The following is a 26,877-nucleotide window of genomic DNA, read 5'->3' on the forward strand; positions in this document are numbered from 1 at the left end:
TCAGGCTAACTATTAAAATTAAACAACCTTTGCCAGTTAAACCAGGACACGAAATTTCAGTTCTAAAAATATTAGACTGGATACAATTTTCTCTCGCTATAAACAATTTTGGAAGATTTTAGCAGGTGTAGTATGAAAAAGTGATTCAGCATTTTTGTTTTAAATAGAAGAAAAATAACATCGCCACATGCCTCCCCACTTAGACACAACCTAAGCCTACCATTGTTCGACTTAAATTTCAACCTTTAAAACTGAAACCTACTTGCCAGACTTAATTATGTGATCACCAATGGCAAGTGGAAACTTAAACAGTAAGCATACTTATTTTTAAAATGAAAATTTACATAAAGAAAATAATAAAATGATCAACAGTACATAAAAATTTCATTGCAATATTGAAAACCATGCTATGGAAATATTTGCCATTAACACTAGGCTTGCTCTAAAATAAACTGTTATTTTCCTTATGAGCTGAACAGTTGTTGTCAGCAATTTTTTGGAGTACAATTTTAACAAAAAAACTAACTTTGAAACATTTAATATTCTAAGCAGAGGAAGTGTAATTTATTACAGAACTGGTAGCCCAAAAACATTCGATATTTCAAAAGACATATTTTCAATAAAAGTAATACGTACAATCAAGTTTAAGAAAATAAGTACAGTAGAGAGCCGATTATCCGAACCCTTTTTATCCGAACTATGTCTGAATTCGGTTTTTTTTTAATTTTTAGAATACTTTTTAACATATTGACAATTTTTCTAAATTGAGAAGAATGAATAATACCCCCACATCTGAAGACCATATTTAATTTACAACCTTTTTAGCAGTTTTCTTATAGTGGCCATACATACATGCATTGTGATACAGTTAAAACTACATACCCCATTGCAACAGAAAATTATCTTCCAAGAATGCAAGCTTCATTTTGATAGTTTACAATGGTTGGAATGCAGAAGGAGTTTATAAATTGATAAGTTCTGAAGTTTTATAATTGGGGAATGGGTAGTTGTAACTTATGGTTAATAATTAGTGATTTCAGTGCTTGGAATCTTAAATCTTGGAATAAAATTCTTAACAGAAAAACAAACGAAACTGAAGTTTCTGAACCAGTAGATCTTTCGGATGAAAATGATGAAATTGTTGCTGAAATTTTGAATGAAAATCGGAACTCTACAGACGAAGTGAAAGAAGTAGGTGATCAAGTTCAAGATAGTGGACCTTCTCATATAGAAGCATGCAATCCATTAGATTTCGCAATGAACTGGCTAGAACGTCAAAATGATGCTGATCCAGTTCAGTTGATTTATTTAAAAAGAATAAGGGATAAATGTCTGCTAAAAAAAAATGCGACTTCTTTGAAACGAGATCTTTGCTGGATTTCTTTTGCAATGGAAAATAATGAAAAATGTTTTAAAATCAGTAATTGACAAAAAAAATTATAAAAAACTGAAATATGATTAAAATAATTCAAAATGAAAAAAAAAATTTATTAAAAATATTTAAAAATTGAAAAAGGAAAAAAATATTAAACACACCAGAGCTATTTTTAGATAGTACTGCCAGTTCTTAGCCAACAAAAGGTGCGAAGGGAAGTTAATGCATAAATAATAATCATTTACACTAGATTTTAAACAACTTTCCAATTATCCGAACCATGTTCGGTCCCGAGCAATTCGGATAATCGGCGCTCTACTGTATACAAAACATATTTGTAAATAGAATTAGTTTATGAATTTAGAATATAAAAAATTTTAAGAAAATTATGCATATCAATTCAATAGCAAATTTATTTTTAATACCAACTTAAAAACATACATAAATTATGAATTGGAATTTGGTCCCTTCTTCCTGCCAAACGTAACAACTACATTAACAAATCTGCGATTGAATTGCATTCTTCGTTTAGCTCGACCAGTCCTCTTTTTCTTTTTTTCTTGTTTTTCTACCTGTTAAATAAGTTGGAAAAGAATTAAGTATTAGCTAAAAAAAAAATTTCCAAATATCATTATATTATTAAGTGTTTTCGAAGCAACCAGCAACAAGCAATGATTTAAACATCAATGAAACAGACTTAATAAATCTAACCAATTTTCCACTTTGGCAGCAATTCTGTAGAATATTATTAGAGAGATCATTATGAATATTATTTGATACACTGCATTAACAAATATATATTTTGAAATGAGATGGGCAAAAAAATTACTGAATATAATTTTTTTAAGAAACGAGACTTGGATACTTGAGAGGTAAGACAGTGGTAAGTGATAAGTCTGCAAGTGATAAGTCTGGATTTTAAGAGAAATTATCATGTTGTGTAGAAATTATCAAGCACCAGTTGCTCTAAAAAATTCATTCTTAAATTCTACATCCTATTCCCTTTGGCTTGAATTTTTTTCTTCATGTTTTTGATAACCAGCATGAACAAAGATCTCCTCTGAGTTAACCTTTCTGTTAACTTTTCTCTTCTGTGAAACCTTTCCGTATTTATTAATTATTCAGGGCTGGCAGAATGAAAAAGAAGTGCTCCCCAAGACAAGCATACTTGAAGTTTTATACTCAAGTGTATGCATATCCACTATTACGAGAGTACCAGTCGTGATAGAAGAATTACGCAGTTGCACATGTTATCATGGTCCTGAAGCGCTTAAAAATGTGGATTGGCTAATAACCTTAAACTTAGTATTTTGTCTAATGAGATTCAATACATCTTTTAATTAAATAATTACCAATAGAGTTTCAATAATTTCCAAATGGAAACATAGGGACTATGCAGGCAAAAAAATTTATAAAGAAGAAAGTTAGTCAACAATAAAATACTTTAGTGAAAATTCTGAAACAACTTATCTAGTATTTACAGGGTTGCCACAGAAAAAAAATGAACAAAATAGTTGCTTCTAGTACCTTGTACCCTAAAGCATGAAAATAAGTTGTCTAAAATTATGAAAATAGTTGCCTAAATAGGAACAAATTTTTTTCAATAATATGACTAATATTTTATTAAATGACTTTATTGTAATATACCATGATCCATTCAGTCAAGTTGACGGCCAATATGATAATCTTTAAATAAATGTTCTTTATATAAAAAAAAATATCTTTATATAAAAAAAATTAGTATATTTGCAGAACATTAAACTTTTAAATGCCAGAATTAATCAAGAAAAATAATTTTTCGCTTAAAAAAAAAAAAATCTTTCTACTAATTTTCCTTTTCACATAATTTTTCTCTTTATCAATAATTGATTTAGCAAATATATATATAAAGTGATTACTAAAATTTGAAATTCTCGCATCATAGTATCGTATTAAAAATTGCGTTCTTTAAAATCATGCAGAGTTTCGTAGCAATAACAGTTGAAAAGGTAATCGAGAAACAAAATAAATTCACAATGGAATCTGTGTAAATTGAGTGCATTAAAAAGTGATGACTCAAATTTCCAATTCAATAACATAAACCGAGGCGAGTCTACCCATCCAGGGGCGAGTCTACCCATTTTAGTTTTATTTAATTTTCACTATTTTAAATTGCAAATAAAAAAAATTTTACCGATGGAGGACTTAGTTCAGTCTCTAAGGAAGATGGCGCTGTAGTAGTTTGATTTGTTTTTATTTATTTGGTGTCTTTTTAACCGACCTGTTCAAACGTCTTTTGAGAGATTTGTATTGAAAATCAGCAAACTTTGAGTTGGTGCTCCGTAAGTATATTATTATTATTACCATTTTCACTTTGGTTAAGTGATAAACTTATCTAAGACTAAGATTACATTAATTTTATATGAAAAAAAAACCCAAAAAGAATGTAAGTTTTGCTGTTGTAAACAAAAAGCCAGAATTCGCGGGGCGAGTCTACCCATTCGTATTTTGTTTTAATAAAGCATAATAATATAATTTAGAACTTTGTTTATATTAAAATTAAGTCATTTTAAATGAATTTGAGTATATTATTTTAATTCTGCATTGATAAATTTATCATTAATAAGAAAATTTATAGGTTAAATATAAATGTAAATATAAATTATGTTTATTTTACCTATTTTTTCAATTTTTATATTACAAAATTAACTTTTTTTATTTAATGCAAGTTAAATAAATTATTATTTATAAATTATTTTTACCTCCCAAAAGAATGGGAAAAGGATTTTTCACGATTCCCAATGTTTGAATTTCGATTTTGTTAATAATCTTTAATTATTATTATTTATTAATTATTTAATTGTAAATTTATATTAATTTTAATTTCTTTTTATCAACAATAATCAGAAAAAAATTTTATTTTGTAATGTTAATGATTATAAAAACAAAACTGTGATCAAAATGTGATAATCGATCAAAAACTCAATTTGCGTTATTTTATGAATAAAAAAATGGAATATATAATAAAGTTATGAATTTTACTTCATAAATATCCTATATAGTAACTAAAATAACAATTTAATAGTAAAATTTGATTATTTACAATGTTAACATTCATTTTAGTAGAATGGGTAGACTCGCTCCATACGAGAGATTTGTCAGCAGTTCTATAAAAATATACAGTAACAGCGTAACTGTTAATATTTCCTGAAATCGACTTCACAGCTTTAAAGAGGGATAAATAGAGATTCCAAAACACCTATTAAAAGCCTTTTTTCTTTAATATTTACAAAAGTTTGACCACTTGAAAGTTGACAAACTGAAAAAATGGGTAGACTCGCCCCGGTTTACGGTATATTTTTTATTTTTTAGAAAAAAAATTCACTATGTTCAGAAGTTATCGCGGGCCGAAGGTTGTCAACCCAATTTATGCAGGGAAAAAAACATTGCTAAAACAAAAAAGTCTCCCAATAGTCTCAATAGTTTCCTGAAAATAGTTGCTTTTATAGCCTTTTCAGGCAAAAAAAAAAAAAAAAAAAAAAGTAGCCATAGTTGCCTCAGGTCGAAAATAGTAGCAAAGAGTCGCATATTAGTCACCTCTGGCAATCCTGTAATTATACCACCTACAAAAATCTTCAACAATTGATAGATAGTCCCTCAATTCACAATTTGAAAAGTGTTAATTAAGAAATTGCAGAAATTTATCAGAACTAATAAAAACAAAACTAGTAGAAAAATAAGAAACATTTGATCCAAAATGGCAGAAAATTGCACCCCTAAAAATAATTATGAACATTTAAAAATAACACAAAAAAAAATTCTGCAAATATTTTTATCTTTAACAAATACTTTAAGGAAAGAGATCTGTTTTTCATTAAAAAAAAATAATAAGGAAATTTATAAATTTTTGAAAGGAATTTAAATTTCTTCTTTAATGCATTCAAATTCAGACTCTGCTGCTGCAATAATAATAATCAAGATTTCACTCTTTTAAACAAAAAAGCTAGTTGCCACTAAAACCAATAATCATGCATCAGGAGATATCTTTCAAAAAGTTCGTTGACAGAATTAAAAAATATCAGAAAAAAATATTGCTCATAACATGAATTATTGCTTACTTTAGGAGTTTGTCCTTTAACTTTGCCAGCACGAGCAAGAGAACCGTGTACCTTTCCTAGAAAAAATAGACAGATATAAATAAAATGGTAATCTCATCGTTTTCTAATAAAATTATACAATATTTCTGTATTTTTGCTAAATCTTATTCATTCATATCATAAATGCTCTTCATATTGAAATAAGGACGGAATATCATCCAATTTAAAATTGATCTTAGTTTATAAATAACAAATATTATCAATTATCTAGAAACTAATGAAATTTATACTTTAATTACAATTTTGAGACAAAATTAAGTTCTTTTTTTCTGTTTTTTTTTTTTAATCTATGCAAAAGTGGTCATTAACAAAGTTTTTTCTAATGGTCACTACATCACATTGATTTCACTATTATTGCTCTCAAAAAGCTAGTAACTTCAACTGTTAAGATTGTATTTCAGTATGTTTTCTTTTAAATTATATACAGGGCAATTCCATATGTGACGGAATGACATTTTGACACGCAAAATAACAATTAATTGAAGTTTCTATGTATCTAATCTCAAACAAAAAAATTTTTCTCTCATGCATATCATTATTATTGGCATAATGCGCTTCATAAACTAAAAAAGCAGGATTTTCTATCTTTTTTACTTTTAATTTTACGAACTTTTTATTTGCGTGACGGAATGACATTTTGGCAACCAAGCTGCTTAGCATGCCGCTTAGAACTGGTAGTTTCTGCGAATTTTGCAGCTATTATTTTTCTGAACTATTTTATACTTTTAGTATAATGTGTAAGCAATGTAAAATGTGAATTTGGAAAATTAACCTCAGGTTGGCTAGCAGTTATTAACATCTATTTGCTGTGACGGAATGACCGTGACGGAATGACAAAAAGTTTAATCGAAGAAAGCCTTCATTTAAAAAATATTTTATTAATATGTAAATGATAAACAGAATGTAACAGATAAACATGATTAATATTTATGTAAGAATTAGTAAAAATTTCAATATTTTGAAAATTAGGTTGTCTCTGAAGAGGTTTTATATCTAACTTGCCAATGTCACATCTTATCTTCGTTCTCAGGAAATTTATGCATTATTAAGACATGTGACGGAATGACGTAAAAGAAGTTACTTTTATTTTATATACTAAACTTATAATGTTTACATTTTGTTCTATATGCATATTTTTATCAAAATATTGCAAAAGAAAGATACATTTCTTTTATTTTAAAAGTATTTTTCAAGAAAACAATTTGAGCACAAATGTGAACAATTCACTTGTCAACCATGTGATTACTTTAGAATGCTGCCAGATTCAAAAAATTTAAAATTATCAAAAATGAAACGGCAATATGTAGACTTTGGCTATTTTTGAATATATTTTTAAAATTAAAATAAGCAATTCATAAAAAAAAAAAATTTCACTTAAAAGTTGACACTTCCGTGGAATTGCCCTACATAGTAACAAATTAAAAAAAGATCTCTGAGATTTCAGCAGGAAGATTCAGACATGAATAATTATTTTTATAACAATTTTCATAAATTATTAATGTTCAATTTTAATTTTTAGCCAAATAGTTCTTCATATTACTATGCAAAACGAATCTCACTTAAAAGGATTTTATTTTATTAATTCACCTATAAATATGTTAAATTCATTTAAACCAAGCACTTTAGTAAAAACGTCAGCTATTTGTTTGCAGGGGTGATTCTGACACAAATTGCGATTTGGATCTTAATATCGCTTGAATATGAATGAAGACATTGAATTTTAAAATTACGTTAATATAAATTGCGACATTGGATTTAAAAAACTTAAAAATACAAATTGTGATGTGGAATTTTTAAATCATGTTAATACCTAATCAATACTTAATAGCCTAATTAAGCTGCATAATTTTTAGATCAAAATAATAATAATCGCAGTGCGTAGTGTTAAATCAGGTATAAATCAGGGCTAAAGAGAATAGAAGGGCTGGTTCACTCCTTTGAAGTAGCTCATGTCGCGCCAATCCTCCGATTTTCTCTAGTGACGTCACTTTGGCGCTAAGCTCGCACTTTTACTTCAAGAACGGAGCGTTCGGCCTTACTAGCTCTTACTAAAATATTGGAGCATTTCTTTTTGCGAGATATTCAAAGACATTTGTTATTTTATATAATGACTTTCCTCAGTTTCTGCAGTGAATTTACAAGAATTTTAAACTATTATCGAAATGCCAGTTTGCGCGATTGCAACTTGAAAAAATTCTGATAGAAAAACAAAAGGAAAAAATATAATTTTCCGCGTGTTCCCTAAAGTAACTAAATGAACAACTATGTAAAGAATGGATTCCGAAATGACACAGTTAATATAAAACAGCAATACGTTTATTCTGTCGTTATGAACTTTTATAAAAATTCATTATCGAAATAGAAACCACCTCGTTACTTCAAAAAGAAAGGCAGGTGAAAAAAATTAAAAAATGGTTAAAGTCAAGGAAAATTAAAATGTAAATAAAAAGTATGAATAAAAAGTATAAATAAAATATATAGTGTATAATTGGAATTCTCCTAATTTCATAACATATTTTTTAATGCAGTTATTCTAAATATTTATGATTTTTTTTAAACATTATATTCTCTTAAATTTAAATATCTATAAATTATATCATCGTATCGTAAATTTAAATATCTATAAACAAGTGTAAAATATCGAATGTCATTATGAACCTAAATTATTATTTTGTTTCAGTAATTAGCGTTTAAGGTTGATGTTTCCTAACGAAAAAGTATGAACAAATTGCTATTAACGGCATATTTTAAAATCAGGGATTCTAAATTTAACTCAACTTATTGTTATAAAAGAATATGTAGATAGGAAAAGTGTCGATATATGCCTTCATTTTTCTTAATAATTAAGGTTAAAACTGAACTTTTTAAAATATAGAATTTATAGTGTCATTTTCGCCAACTAGTAAAACATTTTTATAAGTTTAAAATGGTATTTTTTTTTAATATAATGGGCAAGAAAGTTTTTTTGAACTATGTTTATGAACGGAAATAATGTGTTAATTACGTAAAGTTTAAAAGCTAATAACCAGAAAAAGTCTAACTTATTTTTACAAAGAGAAAGATGCAAAGTTATCATAATATCTTTGCTTGCGATCTCCGAGATCTGTGGACACAGTGACGTCATGAGGAGGGAAATCGTAGCTTCAGCTCTAAGAGCGGAGTGAACTAGCCCTTCTATTCTCTTCAGCCCTGGGTATAAATACACAAAAATCAATGTCTTAAATGACAAACGTGTGAATACGAATCACGATATTAGGTTTTTACACACCAATGCACAATTTTTAAATCTTGTAAATACGAATTGCAATACATAACTTTTAAATCAGGTAAATGCGAAACTCTATATTAAACTTTGGATATTAGCAGTTCCCACCACAGTTTTGAATAATAAAAATGGCGAAAATTCGCTAAATTAAAATAATCAAATTGGCGGAAGAGTCACACGTTTGTGCATACTCCCGATAACAGTATTTCACAAAAGTGTCAACATTTCTTTGGATTATAAGAATTTGAGTTACAGAAATCCGTGAACCAATGATCTTGCAATACAACGAGGAATTTTGTGATATTCTTGGAAAACTTGACAGCCGAGATTATAGCAAGAATAACGTATCTGTACTTCAACAAGACAAACAAAAAAATAAGTTACTATTGTAAAGGATTTATTTTAAAAACATATTAAACTGATAAACGCAAACATCATTTTACCATTATTCAAGACCATAATGTTAAAAAAAAATCCATTTACCTCCTCGAAGCTTTGCACAAACGTCTACTGTAGCACCATCTGTTAAACATTCCGTTATATCTTGGTCATCCTCCAAAGGATTACCACCCAAATATAAATGTTGTTCTTCTGCAGATAGACCTTCAGACTCTTCAATGAAATCCTTAAGAGAAATTTTTAACAATAAAGTTAAAACACACAAACAAATTAATATTACATTATTTACAATTATTACATGTTTAAACAAATTGGGCATGGAATATGGAGGAAATAGGTAACTAATGCAGGGAAACAGACTTGTTAACATGAAGAAAGAATCTAGTGCTCATGGCACAAAAATTATACAGATACACACAATTTACAAACTTACTTTTAAAGAGGAGACAGTGCCTTCTTCTAATTCAACAGAGTACGTTGTTTGACTTCGCAAAAAAATATGCATTTTGTTATACCTATAAAATATGATTCTTTAAAACAGTAGTTGTAAAATTTATAAGTCAATATTTTAAACATGAATACTATAGATCTTAAATTACAAAAAAATTAGCTTGATTTCCTCAACATACATTATTTACAACATTGATTGCAAAGAGAATGGAAATGATAAAATCAACAAATTAAAGTTCCTGCAAAACATAAAAATTGAACTTTATGAAATGTTAATATTATTACTTACACAATAAAGAACAAATACAATTCTAATTATAGAAATATACAAAGTACAAATTTGACTCACGCACGTTGGTTATGTGTAAACAAAATTACTTGTACTTCTACTACGAAATTTGGTAATGCCAAATTAAGATAAAAATTTATATAACTATTTTTATTTAGAAAACAGCTTTCTTATTGACGAAAAGACTTCCCCCTTTTAAATAATTGTAACGCTATGAAACATTTTTCACTGAAATTTAAATAGTTAAGAGTTTTAATTGTTATTGAGCCTAACTGCAACCCTCCCTACTTAAATCCACTCTCCTTTTTGTACGAAATATCATTTTTAATCAACTGTAGAGTCAGTTTAATGAGTTGGTAGTTCAAAAAAGAACAGTATTGTATCTGAGTAATGAATATGCTGTCAACTTTTTAAATATTTTAATGTTTTTCAGACCAAGGAAGTCTTAATTTTCCATTGCTCTTTCATTCAGTTTCAAAATAAACAAGTCACGTTACTTCACAAATTATAATAAATAACTATGTCTTTAACTTGCAGAAGTATAATATTTATGAAAAGGTAAAAATTAAGTTATTCAAATCTTTTAAATTAGTTTGAGAACAATTAGCTTATTTAATTATGATCAATTGAACATAGTTAGCTGGCTGAGTGCATTGGCAATAGATTAAGTCAAACGATTTAAGCTAGTAAATTTAAAAATGTGTTGAATTTTTTAACAGGAAAGTGACAGTTTCAGCTTACACTCTTAATACTTACTTATTTTCTGACTAGAGACATTCTTCTAGTGTAGTGGGATAAAAAATTTTTATACCTTTGCCTTAATCACTAGATTTTAGTCGACTGAAAACCAATTTTAATGGTTTTAAGAGTTTTTTCTCAATTAGGCTAATTAATTTGTGGTAACTACAAATTGAGCAAAAAATCGGACACAAAAACGTATCTTCTCAGAAGAAGCATACTTTTTTCAATGGATCAAAATTGTAAGGGATATTTCCATATCTCAACTGAAATTGTGAAGGTGATAAATAGGGAAGAATTCTGTATTGTGACCTGCTGCAAATTAATCATCTAATCTTGGCAACTTTCGAGCAGTGACCTGCTAGAAACGGAAAAAGAAGATCATAAAAAGGACTCAACTATAACTCATAGCCACCCTGAGTGAACCTCCACATGTTTTTTTTTAAATATTAGCAAGCTTAAAATCCATTTGTCACCTTGGAAATCATAGTTTGTGTGAGAGGTCACGATTCAGAAATATTTCCGCCAAATGTAATTGCCTGGTTGTATAACCTGTAATAAATTAATGATAATTATATAGTAGCTCACCAGTGAATTTTCTTTCGAGTTTGCCGTATTATATAGGATATTTCCATATCAGTGTCTGTCCGCATCAACTGTGTTCACGGTGCCAAATGATTTTTGTTTATGCGAAATTTAAAAATATATGTTGTGATTTTGAGTTATGCCCTTCCAATAGATTTCTTTCTGTTATGTTTCTTATAGTTTTTCATGTGCCTGTGGCCGGCTATTGCTAAATTTTGATGACTTTTTTGGTGCTGGTACTGATGAAAAAAATTTTCCTTATTATGCAATGTTCTCTTAGTAGTCTTGCTTGCCACTACTTGGAAGTGGTAAAAACTTTCTGCAAGTATCAACATGCAAATCTTCTTATTATTGAAATCTTAAATTATGTCTCCAGTTTATTCACAAAAATAATCAGAAGTTTAGGCCTCCTAAATTTGACATTTCTTGAGGATATTTCCATATTGGTACTTGTTCACAACAACTAGAATCACCATGGTGCCAGAGGAGAGAATATAAAGTTTTTATATTTGAAGAAATCTTTTAAAAAATATTTAATTTTGCCTAGGAATAGGTATGAGTAGGATTGCAAGCTTGTTGCGGAAAAAAAGAAGACTACGTTTCATATTAAATTTTGAAAAGTTTGCAAGGACAAAAATACAACAAAAAGAAATGTGATCAAAAACAGATACAAAGAAAATAATAAAACAAATAGAAGATATCAAATCAAAATTATTTCTTTTAATTTGTAATCCTCATTCTCATTTAGTATGATGCTGCTGCTAGAAGCAACCTCATAGTAGCTACAGTTGAACAATTTTTCCCCCTTAAGATGAAAAACCTATTACCTTAGTACAATAGTATTGATATTAGTATATTTCATACCTATTAAAAACCACACCAATTGCACTAATGTAGTACTAATTATAAGTAATTAAGCATTATTGTCTTCAATAATAAATGGCAATTTTTTTAAGGTTTCCTTAACGAAGCCAAATTGCTTCAGATGCGCAGAAGCAGAATAGAAGCTTTTTTTTCGATTGAGTTTGCTTTTTGATGCACAACTTGTTTTTTTTTTTTACTATTTCAGTTGCATTTGATTTTAAGTTATTTAGCTTTATGGGAACGCATTTTAAAAATACAACTTTAAAAAAAAATTTTAGATAACTTTAGAAATACTAGCAAAATAACAAACAAAAATACTGATTAAAACAAAAGGAAAGTTTACAAAAATATAGCCTCACTTGATGTACTAAGATTCTGCTGATAACTTCAAAATTAATTTAAACCTTCTTAATGTATTCAGGCAGGATAGATTAAAAAAAAACATCCGGCCAATTCTTTAACCTTAAAAAAATGTCAGTGTAGTGGACTCTGGGCAAATTAATGCTGAGTAATTACACGTTAACTTTAAAATATAAAACATTGAAGGTATTAATTTGAAACTTTTACTCCTCCCATTTTTCTGATCATTACACTGCACTCATCTTTGCTCACAAGTACAATCCAAACGAACCCCACATTGGCAGTTATCACCAATGTAGGCGACAAAAACAAATCTTGAAAAACAGATGCATAACAAATCAGTACCAAAGGGTTACTAAGTTGTTTATTTTTATTTAATGAATTCACTCTGGTATTTATTTGTTTTTTGTTTTTTTTCATGTTAGGGATATCTATAAAGATATTGGTGTGCCAGCAGCAAGGCTTTCATCTTGGAGAGTGCCATTATCAGAAACTTTACCAACTGCACCAAAACCCATATATGCTTCGAGTAAAAATTACAATTCAGAAACTAAAGTTAGCACTTTATCAAATGGACTTAGAGTTGCATCTCAAAACAAATTTGGTCAATCATGTACTGTTGGAGGCAAGTAAATAAATTTATATTTCGTATACAAGAATATTTTAACAGCACCTATTACTTTGAATAAATTAATATGTTTACATGGCATCATCTTGTTTCAGCTGTTATAGATTCTGGCTCAAGATATGAAGTGAAGTATCCCAGTGGTATCTCACACTTTTTAGAAAAGTTAGCTTTTAATGTAAGTAATTTTTTATATTCTGACAATTTTTGTATAATCCACAGAAATATCTCATTCTTAGATTCTATAATGTCAAATAATAGAATTTTTATTTATTTTTTCTTTTTCAAAAGTTTTTATGGCATTATGCTGAAGCCTCATTTACAGAATAGTTATATGAAAAAGGAATATATGTGTTTAAATAAAATATGTTAAAAATAAGGAGTCGAAATCCTTTTTTACCTATAAATTTCAGCACTGAACTGCTTGTTTACGTTTCATTATGCCCGGTTTAGATTATTTGTCATGCAGTTACATCTAGTTAGGCAAGGATGTCAACCTGAGAAATACTGAAATGTTGGACATAGTCAGTTACAGTTACTTATCTTAAGTATATACCAGCTCTGGCAAGCTAAGTAGTTTAATAGGTGTTTTCTACAAATTTCTCTCCATTGGGTTGGAATTATAATTGTAGACCGATAAGAAATCTAATGTTGTGCTATAAATTAAATCCTCTCATTTTGTTTTCACCATTGTACAACAGTTCTCTATAGTAGACTATTCTGTCTTTCACATTCTGTTCCTCAGATAAGTTAATTGTTTACCATTGGGCTTTGTTTGTCACCAATCTAAAAATAAATTTTGTATTACAAATTTTTATTTTTTATGAATTTTGGTTAAAAACACAAAAATTAAAAACATGTCTGTAATGCTGTTACTGAATGAAAGTGTATATATCTGAAGAGTAAGCAGTAATTTAATATCTAATACTTGTTTGGAATACTTCAAACCTTATAATAATGTTTATACTATTACAAAAAAAATGGAATTTTTGAAGCTTTAAACTTATTTTTTGTCTAAACCATAATCAAAACTGTATGCCTACTCAGCTTTCTGATACTTTTTTTAATGTCTTTTTAAAACAGTTCATTGAATGGAGTTAAAACAGTGAATTTTGTATAGGAGTTTATCAAGTATTAAATTCTTGTGTCTTAACTTTTATAACCTATTAAATTTTTTTTGTAAAACCTCATATTTATCAGAGTTTTTTATTTATTGCAGTCTACTATTCAATTTTCTGATAAAAGTGCTATATTAGAAGAATTGGAGAAACATGGTGGCATATGTGATTGTCAAGGAAATAGGTACAAATGATTTCTTATAAAATTTAAATCTTTTAAATTAAGAATGTGTAAACTAACCTAATTAATTTTTACAAATATTATTTATTTTGGGTTTGTTTTGAGTCAAATCATATCATAATTAAAATAATTTGAATATTGGACTCTCTTTATCTTTACTGAGAAATAGCTTTCTTTTATTTCCTTATGAGAACGTGCAGAGAACAGTTAAAGAATAGCCTAACTCGTGACAACCCATGTTGTATCAACATAGACTGACCATACACACTATTTTTTACAGTTTTATGATTTTAAATGGTCATGTACTAAAATAGCCATGTTCCCTTAATTGATATTTACTTTTATAAATCTATTGATGCCCTAAAAAGTCATTCTAGTGACTATTATATATTGTAGCTATCTTTAGTTAATTAAATATCTTCATATTAAATATCTTAGTTATTAAATATCTTAGTTATTAAATATCTTTGGTTAATGCATACTTTTTTAAATTGTGCCTTTAAGAATTCTTACTTTCAGATACTGTTTTGCCATTTGTCTTAACTGTATAGAACATAGTTGTATCATATACTTCCCTAGATATTTTAATAGAGAAAAATCATTTGACTAATGGTTGACATCTGAATATAGTTTTCATTTATTGAAAAATATTTTACTATGTTTTTCAAAATAATCCAACTATCATATTTGTATGATTGCTTGAGTAATAAAAGTCTTGGAAATATCATCTACCATTTTGATTGCTTCTTTAAATTTAATGTCACTTACAAAAATGTAAGTCCCAAAAAAGGAAGTCCTGCAGTGAACTAATCCCAGTAGAACATCAAAGTCAAGCATCACTGACTGCAGTCAGTAAGCAGGTGGGTGACCACTTTGATCAGCCTGTGTAGGGACCGATGGTGCTCGGAATCAGTCCTCTTTAAACCGTTCTACCATAAAGTGCTCGACTTTGCGAGCAGGTCATCAGCCTTTCCCTCTGCAGAGGATCAAAATTGCAATGGCATGTTTTCGGATCATCCTCAGGAATGTTTCCCAAGCCATCTCTAGTGCAACATAAATATAGTACCTACCTACTGCAAAAAATGAAAATCATAAAAATTTAGAAAATTTATCTAAATGATCTATCTTGTGCAAAATATTAAAACAGCTTGTTTCAATTTCAAAATAAAATAAAAACTGAAAAGAAAATGAAAAATTTACGTGAATGTATTAAATTGTAACACAGCAATCATAATACAACAGAGAAAAAAAGCATGAATCTTTTTAATTAGTAATTGGATAAGTATTAGATTGATTGTTACTTAATTCCAGTGTTCTTTAGATTTTTCACATTACTTAATAATATTTATAGGGATACTTTAATCTATGCTGCATCTGCCAACTCAAAGGGTTTGGATCCTGTGATAAAACTTCTGTCTGAAGCAGTTTTAAGACCTAAATTTTCCAATGAAGAGGTATGAATTTAAATTAATATATATGGTTGTCCTCTTTGTGTAGATATGATTATTTTTTGTGTCTTTGTTATATTTGCATTTTATTAGTTTCTTTATATAATAGATTTTATTTAGAACTTCATAGTAAAAAAAAAATTTTTCACTGACCGTAAAAAAGTTTCATTATAACAAGTACTTTTTGCAAATTTTATAAAATTTCTTGATTTTAAAGGTTTGTTTTTAGTTTAATCAGAAGTAGAGAATATTTTGATATTAAAGTTTGCTCTTCAAACTTTTATTATTGATAATGCAGCAAGAAATAAAAGCATGTTAATAAGTAGGTAAAACTTAATCCAAAGCTTTTGTTCTGTGAACACTGCTCTTTTAATTTAAAGGAATAATATATTTTAAGTATCAGTTTAAGAATTGAAGTAGCTAAATATTCAAGCATACACATCTTAAATTTAAACCCTGTCATATCAAATAGGATTACAACCATTTGACTTTTTTTTTTTTTAGATCGAAAAAGCCAGGCAAACTATACAGTTTGAATTAGAAGACATTGAAATAAGACCTGACCAAGAATCTCTCTTGATGGAACTCATACATCAAGTATACAATTTAATACTTAAATGGAAAAAGCATTATATTTATACAAACATTTGATCAAATAATTTATTCATTTTCTCTTTCTCGAAGGCTGCATATCGAGAGAATACTTTGGGGCTTCCAAAATTGTGTCCACCAGAGAATATTTTGAAAATTGACAAATCCATTTTATTTACCTATTTAAAAAATCACTTCACACCTTCAAGAATGGTGATAGCTGGTGTTGGTATTGAACATGATGATTTAGTCGACTCATGCCAAAAGTAAATTTATTTTTTTTATCAACTCATAATTAAGATGTTTTTTGTATAAATTAATAATGCTTTTAGAACTATAAAATATCTCTTTTGAATTCCAGTAATATTGATTAAACATACTTTGCGAGAAAGGAATTTATGTTTAATTATGTAATTTCTACTTACCAAATTCGAAAAAGGTTTCAAATTTAATTTTTTTGTGCACTGTTAATTTTATATAATGTTAAATTTATATAATGTTAATTTTATTTAATGTTAATTTTTTTTTGTTTTATGTAAGTTATTTTTTTTTTTTTTGTTTTATGTAAGTTAATTTTGTTGTAATATTAAAAAATTTTTGTAGTTTCAGTACATTATTTCTTGTATTATTGTCTAGAATCATAAGCCTAGAATATTGTCTAGAATCATCCTCTTCCTGAGGTGTCCTTTTTACTCAGATAAGAATCATCATTGTGAAATTGTTAAAAGTAAAAGTCCAGACAGCCTGAAATTTTAGCACTAAAATCAAATCCTTAATTCATCTCACAAGTAAACTTGGTTGTTTGTTTCTGCATAGTCAAATTAAGTTTATGTATTATTTGTTTTTTGTGTCAAATTGTATCTTAGTATACATGAAATTCCTATAAATATATCATAAGTAATTCTTGTTTTACTTTCACTCTTTTTCTGCATTGTTACATAGCGTAATCAGTTTGTGTAAATTAAACTTTAAATAATGTGTGTAACTTAATTTTCTTTTATCTAGGCATTTCGTTGAAAAGCCACCAATATGGGAATTGGAAGATTTGGCTTCTAAAGATGACATACCTCTTGACAAATCCACCTCCCAATATACTGGGGGCTTAATCAAGGTATAATCATTTCAATTTTTTTTTTTTTTAATTAATGATATTTAGGGTTCACATCTTTAATAAGAATGTGTCAAAATACTGTAATAAGTGTTGCTAATATTTTTAATGAACTAATACTATGAGCTATTAAACTACTAATTTATAAATTTTATATTTAAATTTGTGTCTTAATAAATTTTTACTTATGCAATCGTTTTATTTGAAATTTTGATAATGCAAAAACCTTTTTATGACCAAAAAAAATTTTTTTTTTCCCTTTGGCATTATGTATTCAACTGATATTAATTTGAATTGCTATGTCAAAGTTTCTTCTTAAAACCTTGTTATGTCATATTTTTTCAAAATGGAAAATGAATTTTTTTGGAAAAATCACAATGTAAGTGTTTATTGTAAACCAATTATTTTCTATTTACTGCATAATTATTTTTGTTTTACTTTTAATAATAAAATTATCATTGTTGCATTTAGACTTATAATCAACTACCATTACATGCATATTTATTAGTACAGTAGAGAACCAATTATCCGGGATGCTCGAGACCATCGCTATCCCGAAAGTTTGAATTTCCCGGTTTTCTGGATCAGCTAAAAAGTGTCGTTAATCAATGTTTTATCAAACCCAAATTACTATAAAAAAGAGTTAACACATTTTAAAATAAGATGGAAAAAATAACTCCCCTTATTTTAAAAAAAATTATAGAAAGATAACATTTAAATGCATTTACAAGTTTCAACAAGAAAAACAATATATTTAATACCTAATTATAAGGAAAACAATTTTCAATTCCTGTACAATATGAACCATGTGGGCAATGAACATTTTTGTTTTTAAAAATATCACTTAATTTATCTTATAGCAATGATTTAAATTTATGCCTTCAAATTATTCTGAAGTTACAATTACTATTTGTTAATAATTTCCAATTCTTGTACAATATGAACCATGTGAGCAATGTACAATAAGGACAAGGTGGATCAGGTTTTGATTAAAATTTGAAAATTTGCTTAAAAATCAATTAAAACTTGTTCTTATTTATTTATTTAGCTGATATGTAATACAGTGCTATTTCTTCTAAAATTGTAAATCAATAAATTTCTATTGCTCCCTGCAAAATGCAATGAGACCCTAAATTAGTCCAGAAATGAGGAAAAGATATATAGATTGTCCCTCTAGTTTCCTTATACTACAAAAAAAATATTTAATACAATTTATGCATTTTTAAGAGCATTTTTTTTAATTGTTCAATTTTTTCCTACTGATTTTCTTTAGCCTTTAAAAAAAAATTCAAGTGATGAAAACAATTCTAATACATAAACAAAGTTTTAAAATTAAATTTTAATAAATTAGTTTGTTTTATATTTTTTTTTAAAAGAGAAACTGTTTATTTTCAGTTGGAGAGAGACATGACAAGTGTTAACTTTGGTCTTATGCCTGAGCTTGCACACTTTGTTTTAGGCCTTGAAAGTTGTTCTCACCAGCATGATAATTTCATTCCTTTTTGTGTGTTAAACACAATGATGGGAGGAGGAGGTTCTTTTTCTGCTGGCGGACCAGGTAAAGGCATGTACACCAGGCTGTATACCAATGTATTAAATAGGTATGTTATGCTTAACTATTTCTTTAATATAATTTCAGAACAATTTATATTCGACTCATATATTATGGTGCAAAAACTAACACAACACTTGAAGTTTTTTTTGTTGAATACATTCAGTGTGAAGTCTCAAATCTACACTTCGAGTAAAAACATGGTTTCTTTGAAACTAAGAGGCAAATATTTTAATCTGGTCTGGGGTTGGTTTTTGCCTCAATAATTAAAATTCTATAATAATTTTTATTCCATAATATCTCAAGCATGAAAAGAAATTTTTCACAGATAATCATTAATTAAGAAAAAATAATAATGATAATCATTTTATTCATATTTAGCAAATTAGATTTTTTTTTGTTGTCAAATTTATAGAATTGTGTATTTTATTCTCATTACCCCCACAAAAAAAATATAGAGCGAGAGAGACATCTGTGATACTCATTTGTTTAAAAACCTGCCTTAAGATATTTTAGTAATTACGCTACCATCTAAATATGGAAAAAGGTGTAATACTGATAAAAGATGTGGAAAGATAAAATAAATTTAAACAATTATAATTCTGAACAAATGGTTAAAATAATTATTTATTAACATAAACTGTCTAACCAGAGAATGATATAAAAAATAATATCCCTTTAATATTAAAAAAAAATTTGTTTGGTCTGAGTAACCAGCTGTATTTAAACATTCATAAATAAATAAATATTTAAAACAAATATTTTTCATCATTTTAAAAATAAACTATTAAATATTTTGACTAATTTTTACATTTAATTTTTTCTTGGGGAAACTTTTTTTATTTCCTTTTGGAGTCAATCATTCAGAATGATCTATAAATGTTTAAAAAAATTATTTTTATGTGTTTTTTACAATTATATTCAAAAGAAATTTTGTTGGTTACACATTTACCATTTTCATAATATATGTATGTCTACTGAGCTTCTACAGTGATGCTGTTAATCAGTTAATGTCAGGTCGTCAATTCATTCTTTATATATATATATATTGGAATTTACTTGGAAATGTCTTATACTTCTACTTATTCTTTCAACTTTGAAATCAATGCATTCTATATTAAATAATCATCATCATCATCATAGTTGGCCAGACAGCCCAATGTGAGCCAATGCCTTCCTCTGAAGATTTCTCCACGACAACTTGCAATTTATATTAAATACACCTTTTTATTTTAATTTTATGCTATATTTTTAATATCTGTTGTTTATAGAATCAAATCAAAACATGTTAATAAATTACTGTTTGTGTGTAGTATTAGATACAATTAGTTATTCTTCTATTATTAGTTCTTCAAAAACTTTTATGTCTTTATATGAAAATTTTAATCAAAGCCAGCTTTCAATGTGAATGATAAACATAATAAAGCTTATAGAATTTTGAATCATTTCATTAATTAGAAACTTAATACTTTTCTTCTGATCTACTATGTTTTGGTCATTTACATTTGTATTTGATAGAAAGCTCATGCTGTCACTTAACATTGTTAATTAAGATATGAATTTTAAAAAAGTTTTTACAGATTCAATTAATTTTTTCTAGTTTTGAATTGACTTTAGGTGTTATTATTTACCCTATTTCTAACTGTGTTAAATTAATGTTACACTCACTATTTTTAGGCATCACTGGATGTACAGTGCTACTGCATTTAACCATGCTTATTCTGACAGTGGTTTATTCTGCATTCATGCTAGTGCACATCCAAGCCAAGTAAGAATTAATTTCTTCCTTACTTTTTTATAGACATGGTATCCGCGTACCTGGAAAGTCATGAAAATTCATGGAAAGTCATAAATTTCATTATTGGACAAAATTTGTCATGAAATGTTATGATTTTTACTATTTTTTTAAAAGAAGTCATGGATTTAGGTCGCCAAATTTTTAAAATGGAATCCCCCTCTCAATTTCATCCTATTCCAAATATCTGAATTCCTAACAAAATCACTACTCACAGTCATATTTTATTAGAATAAAAAATGCCTTTATCATGTTCATTAAAAATTATGGTGGAAAAAACAGAATGCAGGAAAAAAACAGAACATTCTTCTAAAACGAATTATCTTTTTAACTTCTGTGATTTAAGAATTTTTATTATTTATTTTTTTATCAACTTAAACTTCAAGCCGAAGCAAGCCAATCATTGGTGAATTTTTTTTTATTTTGAAATGAGAACAGAGAAATAAGGAGCATTTCTTTCCTTTCTGATGAACAAGAAAAGTATCTTTAGAATATATGTCTGCAGAAAAAACAAAAAAAAAAATTTGTTTTTTTATTTTTTTCCCAGCTGTTTTATTGCTTAACTCTTTCTTTACTCTGTTTTTTAAACTTAAAATCTATAAATATGAAGATGCAGAGTATAACAGTTTTGGTTATAATTATCATTTCAATGAATGTTATTATAATGCTTTTTTTAATTTAATGTTACGTTTTTGTCGGGGAAAATAGTAACTTCTTTAAGTCATGAAAAATTCTTGAAACTAGTCTTGGAAAATCATGAATTTGAAAATCTAAAATGTAGCAGATACCCTGTATAGGAATTAATTTATTCTTATGGTTGAAAGTGAAATATTTTTGCCAAAGTAAAACATCTATCTGAGGCTGCATGACGACAAACTATTCTACTTTGTTTCTGATTGTTCATACAGAGTGCCCAATTAAGATATCATTGTCTTTATTATTTAAATAAGAAATATTTGTAAAAACTTGCCATTCAATAGTTTCAGTGTAAATGCAAAAAATTTTGTTTAAAAACCTTTCAAATGTTACAACTGTTATAAATTAATGTTTTTATTTATTTCTCCCTTTCATAAGGTATATATGAATCATATGTAAATTCCGCTATATTTTCTAATTAAATATTGGATGTTTAGTTTATGTGAACCTCAATAAAGTAAATCCAACTTCTTTAGAAAAGAAAGATATTTTGTTTGAATTATTATTTTTGCTAACTGCAGTTTGCAACAATAATTCAAACAATTCTTGTCAATATATGAGTTTTCTTATCATGATCTTCTATTCTAAACTTCATCATTGGATGATGTTTTCCCCCTCATTGTTATAATCTTTGCTGCAATTTGTTTTCACACATTGAAATATATGTAAAAATCATCTTATTTCTAAATGCAGTTATTAATAGTTTTGAATCTGATTTGTTTTTAAATGAAAAATGAACTATTGTTTAGAATTAAAATTATAATTATCAGTAAGTCTAGTTGACTTTTTTAAACTTTATTTAATATACTTATTGAATAAGAATGGCATCTTTTTTTATGTACTTTTTTTTCTTATTTTATCATTTTATTTGTAGTTCTTTATGCAAAATTTATTTTTTATGGTTATATAATCTCACATTTTACCTCATTGTGAGAAATTTTTAAAATGTAAATTTTTAAAAAATGAAATAGTTTATTTTTTTCCTTCCTTTTTTTGCGTATAGAAATAATTAAATTTTTTTGTTTTAACTTTGCTGGTTCTCATGTCAAAAACTTTAAATACACAATAACGATTCATTAATTGTGTTATGCACTTTTAAGAAGCTGTAAGGAATAAATATAGAAAGTCAATTTTAAAAGAAACAACCTAAAATAAGTTAAAGGTTTATGCAATTGAGGTTGCCTCTATATTTGGTATGGTATAGGTCGAGCCTTTGCCTATTACTGCTTGGGTCAGGCTTTGATTTACCTGCGAGTCTCTAATCAGATCACCCTTTCTCTCAATGGTGACCTCAATATCAAATCAAATATAATGTCACCGGGATAATCCGCATACTGTTATGTGGTTAGAGAGATGATGAAAAGACCATGCACTTGTTACCCCCATCTGTACTCTAATCTAAATTGTAATGTGTGCTCCAGTATTGTCTTTAAAAAACCTTTAATGATAAAAGTCCCACCGCCCTCAATGCCCTTTTAGTGTAGCTCTCGTGGGACTTTGCCACCAAGCCAAACTTTATATTTTTTATTCTAATAATTAAATGGGCATACTATTCAAAAATGTTTATGTTTCTTATTTTATATATTTTACTTTTGTTGAATGAAGTTTAGTTGATTATGTTTTGTATATTTCTTTAAATAGCTTAAGGAATTGGTTGATGTAATAGTAAATGAATTTAAAACAATGACTGGGGATATATCTAATGTAAGTAATTAAAATTTGTTGTCTGTTTTATAACATTTTAATCCTATATTGCTTAATTAAGAACGATAGTTATTTTATGTTCAGAATATATTTAAAATTGCTTTTAAAAATACTCAATATTATATTTTTTTATTATTATCTTTTATGTACTTTTTTGATATACGTGTTAAAATAAGTGACAGTTACAGTTGTTTTAAAAAATAATTGTAATGATTTTTTATGGATGATATCCCAACAAAAGGTTGCATGTTGCTTGTATAAAAGGGGGAAAATCAATTTAAATCAATATACTTGTTAATGAAATTAAATATATTAATTTTATGAAATTACAATTTAATAACAATGTACTAATTTAATTCTTCATAAATAAATGATATTTTATATGTTAGGAATATACTTTTCTTTATTAGGAGTATTTCTTTTCATAGTATTCCTGTTTGTACCATTGTGCAACAAATTTGTTTGAAATGAAAGTTTATTTTTTTAAATTGTTAATTAAAGTAAAGCTAGAATTAAAGTTTTATTAATTTAAAAATATCCATTATTAAAATAATTAAACCAACCATTGTAAAGCAATTTATTTGTAAACATTTTAGATGTTCTTGATATTGAAAATTACAGAAAAAGTTTATAAAAAATAGGAAAAATGTTTAATATTCTATTTTTGGGTCATGAAATGAGAAAGCATAATAATAATATTGGTAACCTAAACAAGGCAAACAATTAATATTCTGATTAGATTTTTTACTTTAGGTATCTTGTCCATATAGATTTTAAACTGGAAAATGAAATTGTCATCAGTTGTTGTATTATTAAAATATAATTAGCTCAAATTCTCCCTGAATACAAAATTTTCAGCATTGTAGAACTTTAAGTCTGCAACAAACAAAAAAATACAACTCAAATTAATGTTGTCAACAAAACATTTGTTTCTATCAAAAGAAAAGTAAAACATCTGATCTTAAAAGTGTTAATAAAACAAACAACATGAATTAAAAAAGAAACTAAAATGTTAAAATAAAGTCTTTTGGTACATACCAGATGACTAATTGTAAATATTTTAAAAGCTTCTTCCATCAAATCAGTCTCAGCATCAAATCCCAATTATGAAATTGAATTAATTTATAAGTAAAATTGTCTAAAGAAGAATATATATTTTAAAAAGCAAAAAATGTCAATGCACTAAAATAAAATAAAAAGAATCAGAGAAAGCTGCTCCTCCAATAATTTAACTTTTAAACTTCATATTACTGTGTCTTTTTATGTTGGGGAAATAAATAATTAATATTAGGTTATGAATAATAAGTATGGCATGAATAATGATTGTAATATTTTAAACTTCTTTTTTTTCCTAATGTAATGTTTAAAACTTATGTTTCCTAATAGTAGGCTGTCTTTTTTTTTTCTTAGATCTTTCAGCATATTTTTGTTATATTTAATCTATATTTAAAATATCTGAACTGAAGAGTTTTTTTTTTCTTTTCACTAACGCGTTATATTTTCAATAAGTGTTTAATTATATTTATAAAAAAAATAATAATTAATGTCTGGTCATCATATAATAATATTTCAACAAGGGCAAATTTTTAGGTTTTTCACATAATGGTATAAATCTATGGTAAAAATATATACGAAACTTGCCAACATTGATTGCCATATTTTTTTTACACTTATATACTTTTCATAGTTTATCTAACCTGTCTTGTATCTATACGTATATTCTCTCTGTGAGATATATTTGTATATTCACTTTCTTAAATGTTTTGGTAATTATAGATGCTTTGCAAAGTGAACTTTTCATACTATTTATTATTTTGTTTCTTATTTAGTCCGAATTAGAAAGAGCTAAAACACAATTACAGTCAGTACTGCTGATGAATCTTGAATCTAGACCTGTAGTGTTTGAAGATATTGGGCGACAAGTTCTTGCCACTGGTAGAAGAAGAGAACCCGAATATTTTATTGAACAAATTGGTAACCAGAGTTATTATGATTCTTATGTTAAATAATTATTTATTGTTACTATTTCTTGCATGTTTTATTGAATAATTATTTATTCTTACTGTTATTTATTTGTCTAAGTATAATATTTTATTTACAAAAATTCTTTTTTATATTTCATAATTGTAATTTTTAAGAAATATGGTTCATTATTTTCCAATGATTGCTCCATACAATCTTACTATAAGCTATTAATCTCAACTCATGAGTTCTTAAAAATTGACCTTAATTTTTCTTGATAAGATACTATTTAGTTTTTCAAATAATAAAAAAAGCTATTTGTGCACTTTTAAACTGATAAGTTTTTAAAGTGTTGGTTTTAACAGTCAAATTTGTGCAGAATAACAAGAAATTTATGTTACTAAAAATTAAAATTGTGTTTGTGTATATTATGTATAAAAAAAAAATTACATAATTCAAATTGTAACAGCTGTGTTGTCAGCTTTGCTACTTGTTATCCCTAATGGAGTAATTTTAATTAATTTAATAACTGGTGTTGAGCAGCTGATTTGACCGATTTTTTTGCTAAATCAATGTTTGGCTCTGTAGCCTTGTAGTTTTGAACTCAATCCTTCAGTGAAACTCAGCTTTATGGTGAACTTAAATAAGACTAACCTTGTTTTGTGTTATTACCCTACGTTTAGCCAGGCAGCAAGGGGATTTTATTACCTGATACATCTACCTTTGGGGATGTGGAGCAATGTACATATCGATAAGCACCGCTGAGATTCAAACCTGGTAGGACTCATTAGTAGACCTGTGCTCTTTTCACATACCTACTCTCCAATAAGAGAGATAATGTGAATATACATATGTTTTTTTTGTGGGAATTTGTTTATTTTTATAAAATGTCATTCATAAATTAACATGTGAAGCCTAAAAATAATGTAAAGTAAACAAACGACTGCATTATTTCTATGTGTCTTTTATACCTTTCATCTCTTAAACCCTATTTACACAAGGACTGAAAAAAGGCAACTGTAAGCAGTTTTCTTACATCACCACCCTTGGAAATTTTCAAATTTATTCCATTCCTGATTTTAAGAACTTCTCCTTGCAGTGATTAGCGAGCAATTACAAGGTGACGCAAAGAGCCAATCATCACTCACCTTAATTCTGACTTGGCAATGCTTGTCTGAAAGCAGGCTTTGAGAATCAGAAGTGAGATCATGAGCCTGATGTCAGAACTCGTGTAAATAGGGGGCCGTCTGCCTTTTTCTTATGTCACATTATTGAATTGAAATTTATAATGAAATATATCTTTATTACAGCTAAAATAACAGCTGATGACATTCACAAGATTACAAGCACTATGCTAAAGAGTAAAGCTTCAGTTGCTGCTCTTGGAGATTTGAAATCGTTACCCAGCTTGAGAGATATAAATGCAGATCTTGTAAAAAAAGAGACAACTCGATCTAAACGATTTTCTCTATTTTCATAACTCTATGGAAGACAATGTATATACTTTTATGTAATTGTTCCTTTTTAGAAATAGTGTAAGAAATAATAAAGGTGGTCAAAATAATAAAATTGCTGAATATACATTGATTCTATTTCAATAAAATTACATACATCCAGTTTAATATCTTTTCTTTTC

General features: G+C 27.2%; 2 protein-coding genes across 6 annotated transcripts; one reads left to right on the forward strand and one right to left on the reverse strand.

Moving 5' to 3' along the window:
- Positions 1-1,770: 1,770 nt before the first annotated feature.
- Positions 1,771-10,326, reverse strand: LOC147816458 (ubiquitin-like FUBI-ribosomal protein eS30 fusion protein). 5 transcript variants are annotated; one of them, XM_087164418.1, is made up of 5 exons: positions 10,298-10,326; positions 9,609-9,690; positions 9,260-9,401; positions 5,473-5,528; positions 1,771-1,947 (listed from the first exon to the last, which is right to left on the reverse strand). In XM_087164418.1, the coding sequence occupies exons 2-5, from the start codon at positions 9,678-9,680 to the stop codon at positions 1,822-1,824; spliced, it is 396 nt and encodes a 131-aa protein (XP_087020544.1). In that variant the 5' UTR covers positions 9,681-9,690; positions 10,298-10,326; the 3' UTR covers positions 1,771-1,821. The 5 variants fall into 5 exon arrangements, with proteins under 5 accessions (XP_087020544.1, XP_087020537.1, XP_087020547.1 ...); XM_087164411.1 differs by lacking the exon at positions 10,298-10,326 and adding an exon at positions 9,975-10,215; XM_087164421.1 differs by lacking the exon at positions 10,298-10,326 and adding an exon at positions 9,979-10,210.
- LOC107455602 (mitochondrial-processing peptidase subunit alpha) lies at positions 10,303-26,810 on the forward strand. Its single transcript, XM_043042634.3, has 13 exons — positions 10,303-10,472; positions 12,887-13,086; positions 13,185-13,264; positions 14,306-14,388; positions 15,737-15,839; positions 16,338-16,430; positions 16,518-16,690; positions 17,430-17,535; positions 18,928-19,133; positions 20,762-20,852; positions 23,217-23,279; positions 25,109-25,253; positions 26,552-26,810. Exons 1-13 carry the CDS (start codon positions 10,435-10,437, stop codon positions 26,719-26,721), a joined length of 1,551 nt encoding a protein of 516 aa, XP_042898568.2. The 5' UTR covers positions 10,303-10,434; the 3' UTR covers positions 26,722-26,810.
- Positions 26,811-26,877: the final 67 nt, after the last annotated feature.

The sequence above is a fragment of the Parasteatoda tepidariorum genome, chromosome 1 (genome assembly GCF_982258835.1).
Source record: "Parasteatoda tepidariorum strain Cologne lab strain chromosome 1, Ptep-v5.0, whole genome shotgun sequence".
NCBI classification, from domain to species: Eukaryota; Metazoa; Arthropoda; class Arachnida; order Araneae; family Theridiidae; genus Parasteatoda; species Parasteatoda tepidariorum.